Source organism: Lonchura striata, chromosome 3 (genome assembly GCF_050655825.1).
Source record: "Lonchura striata isolate lonStrDom1 chromosome 3, ASM5065582v1, whole genome shotgun sequence".
NCBI classification, from domain to species: Eukaryota; Metazoa; Chordata; class Aves; order Passeriformes; family Estrildidae; genus Lonchura; species Lonchura striata.
Genome location: NC_140705.1, coordinates 102,497,392 through 102,511,674, shown reverse-complemented (window position 1 = coordinate 102,511,674; position 14,283 = coordinate 102,497,392). Strand labels below are relative to the sequence as shown.

Here is a 14,283-nt window from a genome sequence, read left to right as displayed (position 1 = left end):
AAGTAATTGAAAATGTGAAAAGTCACTGCTATTAAAAAGAAAATATGTTTACTGTACTAGGCTGTGGGGCTACCACCATGCTTGGTGATATGAAGCTTTTGTACTATTTCCCAGATGTTGGCATTGTCCTATGCAAGAGACTAGAAGTGGAAGAAAGGTTATCTTTATGGTGCCTTTGCCTAATTTTGTGAAAAATATGCTAACAGAACAGGTGGTTTCAGTGTATATACAAATTTAAAATGAAAATGAAGTCTAAAGTGGTCAGGATTAATTGATCCATGTGAGGCGGATGGTGTAGGTCTTCTGTGGAAGACTGGGAGCATGTTACAGTTAATAAAAACTTGTTGCAATTCAGGATAGTTTACCATCAAGCTGATAGCTTTTTCTGAAAGAAAAAATGCTTATCATCTAATGGAAGAGATTAGGTAAGGGTCGAAGTACATCTGAAGGACTGAGATGGGAATTCTGGGTTTGATTTAGAAGTTTTCTTTCTGAACTATTTACTCATGATAGTTCTTTTGACTTCATATAGGCTTTCAAAAATGATGATTTATTTAGGGAAGGAATGTAAAAAAACCTGGGTGAACTCAGTAAACTAATACATTTTTTCATGCTTTGGATTTAAGAATTGCTATGGGCAAGGTATTACTAATAAGACAGGGGACCATTCCTATGACAACTTGATAGATATGAATGTATTTCCATGTCATTGGTCTTAAGAGAGATGGGCACTGATGATATAGCACAGCAGAAGCTTGGGAGGAAAACTGATTTCAAAATAAGAAAAGTATAGCTTTTCATTATCAAGGTAACAACTGAATATTCCTTTTTTGTTAGCAGTGGGAAACAGGGGGGAAAAGACCATTACTCTTGTAAATGGACTGCTAACTTTCTCCTACACACTCCCTTTTGTGCCCAGCCTGAGCTGGGGTGCAACCAGTGAATTCCTGACAGGAGGCTGCTTTTCAGCTTGATTTAGGTGTACATGCCCTGCACTGTGGTGCCCAGACTGGTGCAAATGCCATCCTTGCAGGGATTTCACTGCTGCCCCGAGCTCATAGAGACATGCACACGGGAAGGGGAAGGAAATGGCTATTTTCTTCCTTCCAGTGGGAAACAGCTGAACTTTCATGCCTTGCCATTGTTATGTTGGGGATAACCAATTGTAGTCTTCATGGTTTGGACTCTGTTCAGCTGCAGCCTGGAGCTGCACTGATGTGTGATACAGGATCATTTTATTGACACAACAGTGGGCAAATGTTAGCCAGATTAAGAAAAATCAACAACGCACATGTAAGAAACAGATCCTTTGTGTGACAGCTAAAAGGAGGAAGGGAAAAACCATTTCCTCTTAATTAATTTCTTTGAAAGGGATCAGAAGGGAACATGAACCAAGAATGAACCACTTTTCTTGATTTTTAAAGAACCTTTATTGATATTTAAAGGAGACTTGTCACATAGAACACTTTTAAAGTATGATTTGTTCTTATGAAGTTTTGCTAGGCTGTTGTAATTAAGAAAAAGATAATGGAAAAAAAATTAATTAAATATTTCAAAATTTTTTTTTTTCCTGACAGTTTTTTTTTCCTGAGTGCAAAAATAGAAGAAACTTGACGCATGAATGAGATGTCTGTTCTTTTATATTTTTGATGGAAATAGTGCTGTTAATGAAAGCAATGCTGTTGATTTTCTGTAGGCAAAGGAGACGTTTTTGGTGATGTGTTCTGGAAGGAGTCGACTCTGGCCCAGTCCTGTGCTAATGTAAGGGCTTTGACTTACTGTGATCTTCATGTGATTAAAAGGGATGCCTTGCAGAAGGTGCTGGAGTTCTACACAGCCTTTTCACACTCCTTCTCCAGAAATCTCATTTTGACCTACAACTTGAGAAAAAGGGTAAGTAGCTGTGATTTTAACATACATCATGTACATTATCTCACTTTTAAGGACTGTTGGCGTGAAAAAATCGAATGGCTTGAATTCTGGAATTTTTTGTGGACCCCTTTTATAAGATGACTTTTCAGAGCTTGCCTAAGAGACCCTGCTAGCATGTAGAGTCAAAAGGCTGTGAGTATTTATTCCAGTGCTAGCTTCAGAGGGAGCTAGACTGTGTATGTGAAAGTATTATACATTTCCAGGAAGTAGACAGGTTCCAGCATATATGAAAACTGTCATGCACTTGTGATAAACAGTGTTCACTACATAATGCAACTTCAGTTTGCAAAGCAGCTAAAAATATTTTAGGGGTGTTGCCTGAAATCACAAGGAAAATGACAGGGAAGATATCAAATCTAATATATGGAACAAAAGTCGAGTGCAGTAGAAACAATGGAAAAGTAATATGAACATGACACTCTATCAAGAGTTGTTTCTTTTATTATAAATCAGATTTTGGAATTACTTTGCTTATCTAGAATATTTCCATTTTCTTATCCTTGATTTTTTGGCCCTTTTCATTCCTTGTTGTGTGCCATTTCAAGTTACTTTGTCAAATGCAAGTAATCATAATCTAATAGCCCAGTTTAAATCCTCTGTGTAATCTTCAGAGAACAACCTCTGCAGAAATTTATTAAAATTGTAGTGGGTATAATTCAGATTATATGTTTTTATGATGGCAGGTAGAAGACAATAATATTACATTGAAAAGAAATACATTAGAGAACGTGTACTTGCTTTATAAGGGTATTTGAGATCAGCTAAAGAAATATAATTGATACGAGACCTTTTTGTTCCTAAAAATGATTCTCCATAGTAGTTTCCAGGTGCCAAGTGAATCCTAGATAAATAGACATGAAAAAAAAGAGAAATATTTTAATCTTTTAAACCTGTTTTGTAAAATTGCACTTTACAACTAGACATTTTAAAATATTTTTTTTTACTGTATAGAGTTGGCATACTGTAAGTAAAATAGTGTGATGATATTTCTAATCTGTATATGCTATGAGTATAAAAGAATTCAGCTTTTTAGTATTGGGTGAAAGAAGAATGTGTTGAACCATATTTTGGTGAAATAAATCAGGGCCCTGGTAGAAAATGGATGTGATTAAAAACTAAGAAACAAATTTATACTTGGGGATTTCCTCCTAAGTAATATTTTCTAAATGAAGGTACACAGCTGCAAGCCTCTTAAGGGAGATGTCCTGTTAATAAACAGCTCCTTACCCAGTCTTAGTTAATGTAAGAAATAAAATAAATGAAAGAATTTGACATTGCTATCACCTCAAGTAACAGTATCACTGACTGATATATTTTTTCATTAACTCCATGGCTATTGTGGTAAGATGCTCTCAGAATATGTAACTACTTTTTTGCTTTCTTAAAATCTGTATAAATAGCAAGCTTTGAGGCTTAGAGGGACCAGCTTTTCAAAACTCATGATAATGCTAGCAAAATTCTTGCAATTTTGGTTCTGAGCCAAAAGGTCCAGCTTTAGAATCAAATACCTACTCCAGAAGTGGCACTGTCCCTCCATATTTATTGGCATTGCTTTTCCCAGCCCAGGTTATGAAACATTTTTGTGACACTGTAGTGTCACAAATTCTGTGCTGTCAATTTTCTACACAAAATGTTCCTAATAAAAATGTGCATCTTATGATAGCAATTTCTATCCATTTATTCAAATAATTGGATTTTAATTGAGTTGCAGTCAGCAGAAAAGTGGCATTGATTGATAATGGAAGTAAGAATTTGATGGTTCTAAGTTAACAGACTGTAACATTATTTTATTAAAAGGCTGATTGCAATCAGAATGAAAATGTTAAATAATATTAATAATATATGCTCTTGTAAATGTGTGGAAGGTACAATACTTTAGAGATTTGAGGTGAGGCACACTAAAAGGCAATTTTTTAGAATTTAGCATTTATTCTGGTTTAAATATCTATGGTTTTGGTTTTTTTTTTTTGTTTGTTTGTTTGTTTGTGGTTTTTTGTTTGTTTGGTTGGTTTTTTAAAATAGAAATAGCTCCCCAGCCTGTTGCTTCTAACACTTCTCTGCTCTATTTCTGCAAATGGAATTTTGTAGAATTAAGATGAACTGGTATTTTCAGTTAGTTACATTTGTGATGTATTGCATATCCTTTGGAGTATAAATACCAGAATTACACTTTTCATTTCAATAAACAGTTTCATTTCTGGCTCCAAAAGTGTTCAACTAGTTGAAATGTAGATACTGTCAATTCCTCTCAAATATATTCATACAGATTTCAAATGCATGAAAAATCAGCTTTGGGGATTTTTTTTAGAAATATCTCATATTTTTAGACTTGATTGTTCCTCTGAGGTGTCCCCATCTCCAGGGTACATATGCCATAGTGGTACCAAGTCCCACTATGCAGGGCTAACTGCTTTGTAGCCTAGTTTCACTCAGCTTAAGTGAGCTGTAGCATTGGTCCATTTTTTTGCCATAATCACATATTCCTTGGGTGATGGGTCTCCTCTGGGGATCCCTGGAGGAGTTGGGGCCCCCTGTCCCAGGTCCTTTGGTGCCAGTGAAGGGATGTTCCCCCATTGCTGGGTCTGGATCTACTGCTGATGACTGTGACAGAAAGAAGCAGACACATATATAATAATAATATTAATGCAGGTACATTGGAAGGTACCCAGACTGGTCAGTTGGTCTTGACCTTAGCTAAACCTAGAGCTGGATTTAGGCAAAGTAAAAGGCAACATTCCTTGTGCTGTTATTCCTACTCGTCTTGAATGTGATTTGAGCTGGGCTGGGAGGGCAGGACACTTCTGGTCTGTGTATCCCCTCTATGCCTTCCACAGAACAGGCTGCAGATATAAAATGTTACTGCCTGTAGTACTTAAAGACTTCGTGGCCAAGGGAAAAGTTTCCAGTGCTCTGTGCCTGGCATGTCATTATTGTCCCTGTCTGTGCTGTGAAAGTAGTTTCCTTTCTCTCACTTTTTCAACAAATGCCAGTGAAATATCCTCTTTTCTAAAAGTGTCATTTTGCTGTCAGGTGACTCCCTGAGCAGTTTCCTCAAGTGGCTAAAATCCCTCCTGAAGTTATTAGCTGTCTAGTTACCTCAGAGTGGAGCTCAGACTTAGGAAACTTTTTATTTTTCCTAAAGGAAAAGATAATGCAGACCTTTAATTAACTCCTTCTGTTGCCAGTCAGTGAAATTTTCATCTAAGTGGGAGCAAGGGGGATTATCATCTGCTGCATCTCTCTTTCCACCACCCTAAAAACCTGAAACTGCAGTCTGTGCCTGCAGGTGCTGTGTGTTGGACTTGAAGACTTTGCAGCTGAAAGGAAGCTGAGCGAGGTTTTTCAGAGCAATACTTGCTGTAACAATGTTCTGAAGTTAAAGCAGGTTAACTTGATGTTTCCGTTTTTGGAATCTTTGAGGGGAACCAGAGTGTAGACACTGGGGGTATTGTGGCATAGCAAGTGACAAATTCATCCTAATGAAGGCTTTTGCTGGACAAAAGAAATGCTGCAAGCTGGGAGGGCAGCAGGATTCCCAGGCTGGATGGAGGAGGTCTGGTTTTTCCCACCAAATCACTTCTGGGTTTCCAAATTGGACATCATAGCTTCAGGTTGGTAGAACTATAGAAGAGAAAATCTTCCTTCATAGCTACCTGTCATTGTCTTTGCCTTGTGGTGGGGGTGCAAGTTTGTTGTCTTTAAGAATGGGAAAGGTCCCTGGCAAATATTCTGGCTTTGGCAGTTGCTTTTTTTCCATGTGTACGAGTTGTGTGACCAATATTAACTTCCACTGGGCTGTACCACCCTGCATTTGCTCATTTCATTCTGCTGCAGCCATAAACGATGTTATAGCTCAAATGTCTGCTCACACTACATAAAAGGGAAAATTCTTATACATAATTTATTAAGCTGAGATTTCTCTAGTAAGCCATTTTAGCCTGGATACAGATTAAATGACTAATTCTGAATACTTTGGAGTGTCATGATATAAAGCACAAGTAGCTTTCCCAGAAGCTGAAATTTGTACCCTGATATTAAAGAAGGAAGGCAGTAGGATCTAGGTATGTTACCAGGATTTTGTTGGAGTGAAAGAAATGGCAAAAAATGTTCTGCATTTTTACAAATCAAACATGATTTAGTGAATTAGAGCCAAAGCTTCTAGTCAGAACATACTTGAGAGACCAGTGATGGTAACAGAATAATCTCTCTCCTTGGCAGTGTCAAATTACTTGCTTTTGTACGTGTAGAGGTGTGTTTATTCTATAGTATTCCAGCTGTGCCAGTGGACAGGACTCCCAGCATCTCTTTCAAAAAGCAATTTTAAAATGTAATTGTGCTTTCCTCTTCAGCATTAGCTTAATCTTTCTTCTTTTGATAGTGTAAGCTCCAACTAGAGAGAGAACCTCTCTCAAATCATACATTTCAGCTAGGAGTGCCTCAAGTCCTGATTTTAAATCTCAGGGGGTGTTGGCAGCAGTTTGCTTTCAGAGGGACAGTCCATGTTCTTATATTCTGCCTTTCCACATGACAAGTTTTAAAGTTCTTTTTCATGATAAAGGTTCAAAATGATATCCCAGAATTTTTTCTGGTACACAAAAGCCAAAATTGCTGGAAGGTTTCAACAAAGCTTTCTTACACTGAGAAGAGAAAGATTTTAATTTTAGAATATTGTCCCATTTGATGTGGATTTCATAATGGTCAAACTGACAGCCTGCTTCTTTCTCCTGTGTTTGTACTCACCAAAATAATCCCACAAGTCCTGTGGGAAGAGATTTTGATGTTTGACTGGCATGCATCTTACAACACTGAAAACTGAGGACATTGGACATGACTGAGATGTCTGGAAGGGCCTGTGGCTTGTGAATTATGTCAAATTCCCAAAGAGGCAAAGTTGTCAATTAAAAAAAAAAAACCCGTCCAAATGTAAATAAACAGTTAAGCACTGTGTTCTTTCCCATGCTGCTTTTAAAAAGGTGTTCAGGGAGTTGGATGCTCTTGTATTTACGGTTTCTCTGTATCAATCTAAACAATCTAAACAAAACTTATTTTATTCTGGTTCATCATTATTAGATTCCATATTGCATTTCCGTATCTTTCTCTGGCCTTGGATATCTTAACTTGGATATCTCTAACTGTTTAGCTAGCCCTCAGATTTTTGGTCAAATAGAATTTACACTCTGAAAATGCTCTGAGGCACTGTGTGTCATAAAGTTTGCATGTCTTCTGTGGATGATTTTAGTGCTGAAGCCTCATGCTCTCGGGAGGACGTGCCCTTAGATTTTTTCCTTCTCCTCTGAAGTTTGTTGGACTCCTCCAGGTAAAGCATTAACACCCACCCTTAAAGAAGCTTTGATGAACTGCAAGCCTTTAACATTCATACACCTACAGTGATTGTTGACATGTGATTGTGTTCAAGCCAAATTCCATTATCTATTTTCCAAAAGTTCCAAATTCTAAACTTGTCTCTGTTCTATTTAATGCTTATGGCCAGGAGCCCTAGAGAGAAGAAGATCTGGTTACAGACAAATTGTTTGTCTATGCATACTGGGGATGTGTGTGTACAATAGAAAACATAATTAACTAGGAAGTTTAAAACAGGGAGGTGGGTTGACCTTGGCTGGTTACCACCAAGGCTGGTTATCACTTGGCTGGTTACCAGGTGCCCACCAAGCCTCTCTATCACTTCCCCCTTCTCAACACAACAGGGAGAGGAAAATAAGATGAAAAGCTTGTGAGTTGAGATAAGGACAAGGAGATGACTTACCAATCACCATCATAGGCAAAACAAACTTGAATGAAGGAAATTAATTTAATTTATTACAAATTAATCAGGGTAGGATAATGATAGATAAGGAAAAAAATCTAAAAAAAACCCACTTTCTGCCCATTCCTTTCCTTCTTCCCAGGCACAAATTCACTCCCAAGCCTTCTATCTCCTTCCCCTGAGCAGTACAGGGAGGTGGGGAATGGAGGTTGTGGTCTGCTCAAAACGCTTGTTCTCTGCCATTCCTTTCTCTTCACACTCTTCCCCTGCTCCAGCCTGAGGTCCCTCTCATGGCAGACAGTCCCTCACAAACTTGTCCAAGGTGTGTCCTTCCCACAGGCAGCAATTCTTCAGGAACTGCCCCAGTGCAGGTCCCTTCCACAGGGGGCAGTCCTTTAGGAGCAGGCTGCTCCAGTATGCATCCCTGGGGGAGCCACAGGTCCTGGCCAGAAGATCTGCTCCTTCCTAAGCCCCCTCAATGGCCTGCAGGTGGATATCTGCCCCCCATGGGCTTCCATGAGCCAGAGGGGATAACCTGCAGCTCCACAGTCTCCACCAGGGTCATCAGCAATGGCTGCAGGAAAATCTCTGCTCCATCCCCTGGAGTACCTCCTCCCCCTCCTTCTTCTCTGACCGTGTTGTTTGCAGAGTTTCTTTCCCATATTCTCACTTCTCTCTCTCAGCTGCTGTAGTGCAGGGTTTTTTACTCTTTCCCAAATGTGTTACTGTGGAGGTGCTGCTGCCATCAGTGATGGGCTCAGCTCTCACCCGCGCCGGATCTGTCTTGGAGCAAACCACAACTTGCTGTGTCCTACCCGGGGCAGGTTCTGGTGCCTTCTCACTGAAGCCACCTCTGCAGCCCATCTGCTACCAAACCCTCACCACACAAACCCAAACCAGACAACAAAACTGTTCTGTTGCTGTTACTTACTACGTGCTATGTTGTCATGTAAATTTTAGCTGAGACTTAGATAAAGCTCTGTGGGTAAGTAGCAAAATGCTTCTTTAGAATGCTCTTAAATGATTAATCCCTTCTAAACTGATTTAATGAATTCATCACATATTTGAGCTGCCTTCTGCTACTATGAATAATGAGTAATTTTCATACATTTAGTTGCTGTAGTACAGTGTCTATACAGTTGTTATAAAGAAGTAAATTAGTATGCTATGCAAAGCAAGCTGTGTATTTCTTCATAGAAATATTAAGTTGTTGAAATTCTGATAAGCCATTCAGTACCAAGTCCCATTAAAACTAGTGCAGTCATCAATAAATATTAATAATCATCAATAAAATTTATAGAAGAGTGGGTATGGGTGAAATTCAAATTCCAAATCACCTTAAAATGGGAGAGTATTATTCTTTTATGAAGCTGATGCTAAAACCATAACTGCCTTGAAATATCTTCAGTAAAGAGAATATTTACTATTCTGTGCTATTGTAGATTTATAGGTTTCCCCATGCTGGTCACTAGATTCTTAACTATCATTTGCATTCTAATCACTGAATTAGGAATTAAATTTGTGTTGAATAAATTTATAAACCCAGAATTTTGGCTATTTCGAAATGTGTTTTCTAAGTATGAAGAACTATGTCAATGTTATGCCAATAAAGACATTCCAATTCTATGTCAGTACATGGAAGAAAAATGCAGTAAACAGTGCAAGTTCTGGTCAACCAGAAATTGGGGTTAAGCACTTCATTTGTCAATCTAGAAACTAAATTGATGTTTTGTTTGTTTTTATCAGGTTTTGAGGAGACCTGCTTGAATTGTTTTTGAAAGTTTTTTTTTTCCCTCAATGACCCATAAAATAGTCTTAAATATAAAAGAAAAAATTCTGACTTTTTTGAAATCTGTAGTGTTTATAAAGTCTTTCTATATATGGGAAAGCTGTTTCAAGTAGATGAAAACTGCCCTTAACAAGGTTGATGGTGAATTAAAATAAGATTTGTTTTCATACTCTTTTAATCCTTAAAAAAAGAAACATTTGGCTTTTGTGAAGCTATTTTCAGATAAGTTATAGAAAGTTGACATTAAAAAAAGGTTTTGTCTCATTTAAACATCAGACACACGCCCACACCAACTTGTTTATCCCAACAAAGAAAATGCATTACTTTGATTTTTACCCTCTTCCACCCACGTAGACTAAAGTGTAGAAATAATTTTAATACAGAGGAAGGTTATTCAGAGTGAATATGGAGTCCTCAGAATAGCTCCCCCAAGCCTTTTTAAATTGGAAAATGCATTCCCTAGGAAGTGAGGAAGTTTTAAATGTTGGCCCACCACCAGGGACAGAAGACAATAATCCAAAAGACAGTGTAGCTGCTCTTACACAGTCTGGGAATCTAGTCTTCCTTGTGAAAACAGTGAAATTCTTGCTAGTGTTTTTACAGTAGGAAGGGTTAAATCCCAAATTTAAAGTCATGCTTGTTCTTACTAATGTGTCGATTTAGAGAAATAGAAGTGCAATATGTAGAGTCTGTCTGCGTGGTGTGTTCAGGGTGTGCGGGCCCCTCCACCCCTGCTCACAGTCAAGTGTAGTGAGGTCCTTTAGTCCCATCCTACCAGCCTTGCAAAGAGGGGACATTCCAGGGGAATTCAAGGAATTCCTACCCTTGCTCCAAAGCAGTCTTCTGCTTACCATGACTGAGTGATCAGAGTTTGAAAAGTTTTCTGTATTTCCAATTAAAAAAATAAGGTATTGGGTTTTTTTGTTGCCTGCCATCTCTGTCTATGTATATATATACATATATTTATATATACAGTGACCGACTTACTGCGGAAGCTCCCAAGTAATTCCAATGTCACACACACTTTCTAATATATTCATGCTGCTACCCAGGCTTTTTTGCATTTGGGTACTGCATTCTGTCATGTATTATAATTGCACTGATTAAGTTAATGCCATGGTAACCTCTGTGGCTTGGTGGTTTTATGTTTTGATATAACATGGTGCTTCACTGTGAAACACTACTGACCAAGCAAAAAACTGAACAGTGACTTGATACCCTCCTGTATTATTTTTTTCTAAAAATGATCTTTCTGGTCTGGGAAGCAGCTGGGTTCAGGACAAACTTATTAAAAGGAAATGATTTCCTGGCATAACAGCTTTGACCTTCTGGTCTTCTCTAGGGTCGCTAAGGGCTGAACTCATATGACTGCAGATCCAAACAACCTGTTCAAGGTACTCATGGAGGAGAAAAAATGCAGATAACTGTGCAACACAAAATCTGAGTTACATTGGCTAACCTACATCCTTGAGCAATCAAATTTTATAATTTAAGTGATCCAACTGATCCCTTTTTGGCACTGCTATGAAAGCTGAAATAACTGCTCCCTGTGGGAAAACAAACGAACAAAAAAAGGAAAGCAGAAGAAACTGAGTTCTGGAGGTTGCAGCTAGTGTTGTGTAGAGACTTTGTGATCCTTGCTTCAGACCAAACCCTTCCTCCTGGTTCTCTGTTTCTTGCTGAAATGTTGAGATTTTTATTGTAGCTATGAGCTCTTGGACAGCGAGACGAAGGAGGTCCTCCTCTCTGTGTGCCTTAGCCAGGTCTCCAAAGTTCCTCTGAGGGCTCTATTTGCTATGCCACATGATGGGCATAAAATAAGTAGCTCACCTTAAATGCAACAAATCCTGTTAAGATTTTATGTGAACCAAAGCAGTTTCCCAGCTTGATTCGGGAAAAGATAAACAGTAAATACTGAGAGGTCACACATAACCAATGTGTGTAGACAGCTGATGCTTTTCCTGTATCCATCCTTGAGAATCAGCCTTTTAGCTGCCTCTGAATGAGCAACTTGCAGGGGGAGAGCACCAGGAGCGTGCCACATTCCTCTGATGTCAACCTGCTCTACAGGCTGCTGCCCATTCCAGCGTGGCTTTGAAGTGCTTGATAGCTGAATGTGAAGTGGAGTAACAACGAGGCGTGGCCTTGTGAGAGTTTCTGAATTTGAAATCCAGTAGGCTTTGCCATCATGGGAATGAACCAATTGCAAACAAAACTGATAGGGCACCTTGCCAGTCATCTGCTGTAACAATCTGCTGTAGCCACCTTCCTTCAGCTGAAGTCAAGTGTTAAGGAGTGTGTTGGGCTGTGGCTCAATATAAGAACTTACTTTGAGAAATACATAGAGAGTAGGGTCATAAATCATCCCCTATTATTTGCTGTTACTGGATTTTTGTTCAAACTGTGTATGATTCCTTCCTCAAAAGGAAGTTCACTTTGTTATGTGCTGTGTTAAACATATTTTTGAATTCAGATTTTCAAGCAGAAGTGTGACACTGATGTAGAATGTAAAATCTCTATACAAGTGAATGTACTAAGTGGGTTTTTTTGAATAATTTTTTCTAAATTAGCAGACTACAGAGGGGTCTTAACTCCAGTTGAAAATATTAGTATTGTCCCTCTTTTAGTGGCTTTTTTAAGTTATTCCCAATAATTTTCTCTTTTGCTTTTTATATTATAAAATGGGGAGTGAACTTCAGCATCTTGTGTGTTTATGTATTTGTGTATATAAAAATATAGAGACACGCACACATACACCCACCCACACACACATATATATACACAGTGGTAGGCTACTCTGAGTATACTCAGTGTGCCAAAATGCTGTCCTTAATGACAGCATTAGGACTTGGAATGGGAATTTTACTATCCACAAACAGCCATGCAGCTGGACATGAAGGGATCATAATTAACCACAGGTCTAAACCCATTGTCTGTCTGTGCAGCTGTGAGACTGCATAATGTATTCACCAGATTTTTATCAGGAGCTAAGTCCACTAAATCAATTTTTAATTAGTACAGCATTATGAATGTGAAAACCCAATACCAAATTAAATAAGTGTTTGGACTTTAATACTTTGTGCTTTTATTACCATATACCTTTGTAGTTCTTTTTGTTGCCATCTCCTGAGGTCTTTTCCAGACACAGAAAGCAAACACTCCACATGTGCCTTGCAATTCATGTATACATATTATTTCTCCATCTTAAAATTTCAGAGGGTGTTCTTCCACCATTCTGACATACTTAATGGTTGGTCATTTCTCCCATATGCTCTGTAATAAATATACTACACAATAAAATTTTTTCATTATTCATTTACACAACTGATATCATATAATCCAAGAAAATTTCTGCCACATTAATTTTGTAATATGTTTGATGATTTACTTTTGTAAGCATTGTCTTTGTGTGAAAATACAGAATTGTGTTTCCCTTTTGGAACCTCCTTTTTTACTTTGATTCTTAAAACCCACCAAAAGCCAAACCCAAACAAAATACTTTAAAAGGAACTAATATTATACCCAGGTTGACTGGCATAGATACATCTGTGTCTCCCATCTTCAAGGCTGGTGCCTGGATGTAGTATAAAATTTAAATGTCATGTAAATTCCAACATTCTTTGTAGTGCTGCATGTAGTGAGGCACGTTGCAGTCATCCTCTAAGTAGGGAGACGTGCAATTAGTTGTTTTTCAAGGTTTTGCTGTTACTTCACAGTAGCTGCAAAGATGTTATTTATGGCCAGTTATTATCTTGATTAATGAAAACAAAATTGCTGTTGATTTCCATCACATACTTGATCAGATGGTTGGCTAGAGTGGAAATATGAGGATGCTGTAACCTTTGGTCATGCTAAAATGGAAAGCAATAACAGAGGAAGAAAATAGTGCTAGCTCTAACAAATGGATATTGGCTTTGCCATTAGAAATTTGGTGTAGTCTAGAAATATTAACCTTTGGTTTCCCTTGCCTGCATTTTTCAAATTGCTCAAGCAGCAAGTCTTGTAGGGGTAAAAGTTTCAGTGGCTTACATGTTCTCAGTAATTATCCTGTACCCTTTCTGGAAGAGGAGATTAACATTTAGTCCAATGACAAATTCATGGGACTGAATGGAAGAAGAAATAATGAAAAGCTTTTCTTTGGAATGTCATTTGGGATCAGTTATATCCTGTAACATAAAAGCATCACAGTGGTCTTTTTCAGCAACATTGAAAATGGTCATTTGTGTTTGACAATCAAAATAATTCATAAATGACCTTCAGTATTCATATCCAAACAATTCTGTAACACAGATGCAGCCATGAAGAGAATCTGGAAAACTTGTGGCTTCTGGTTTGTAATATATTCCTAAAATTGATAAAAGTTTGCCTAAATTTGCAATTGCTCTGTCATTTATGTAACATATTTGTTAGTGATGTGAAGGCATAATTTAAAAAATACTGTTTCTTGGTATGCTCTCTGAGAATTTCATTAAATATTGCATATTGCTTATTTCACCACATTTTCTAATCAGTAAGATTTTCCAGACCTCATCATGCTCTTTGGAGAGCTGTTCAGAAAAGCACACTTTGTAGAATTATAAGGCCCCTACCAAATTAGCTTTAATAATATTCTCATTTTATTACATGTTGGAATTTCTTTCATGGACATTTTAAGGTATACAGATGGAGTACTTCATCCAGAGGGCTCATATGGGGCTATATTCCTTTCTTTCTTTTCTATAAGATACTCAATGATTTATGGTCCTTATGTGAAGGGAAACTGAAATGTAGAGGATTAAGTGACTTGCTGTCTTGTACA

At 37.9% G+C, this 14,283-nt stretch overlaps 1 protein-coding gene across 3 annotated transcripts in view; it reads left to right on the top strand.

Moving 5' to 3' along the window:
- KCNH1 (potassium voltage-gated channel subfamily H member 1) overlaps positions 1-14,283 on the top strand; it is a 175,402-nt gene that overhangs the window by 98,261 nt on the left and 62,858 nt on the right. For all 3 annotated transcript variants that reach the window (XR_014954014.1, XM_021547543.4, XM_085576002.1), the window contains one exon: positions 1,697-1,893. Coding sequence is in view for 2 of the 3 variants with exons in the window: in XM_021547543.4 (XP_021403218.3) it covers positions 1,697-1,893 (197 nt within the window). In the remaining variant the exon portion in view is untranslated. The remainder of the gene's footprint in view (positions 1-1,696; positions 1,894-14,283) is intronic.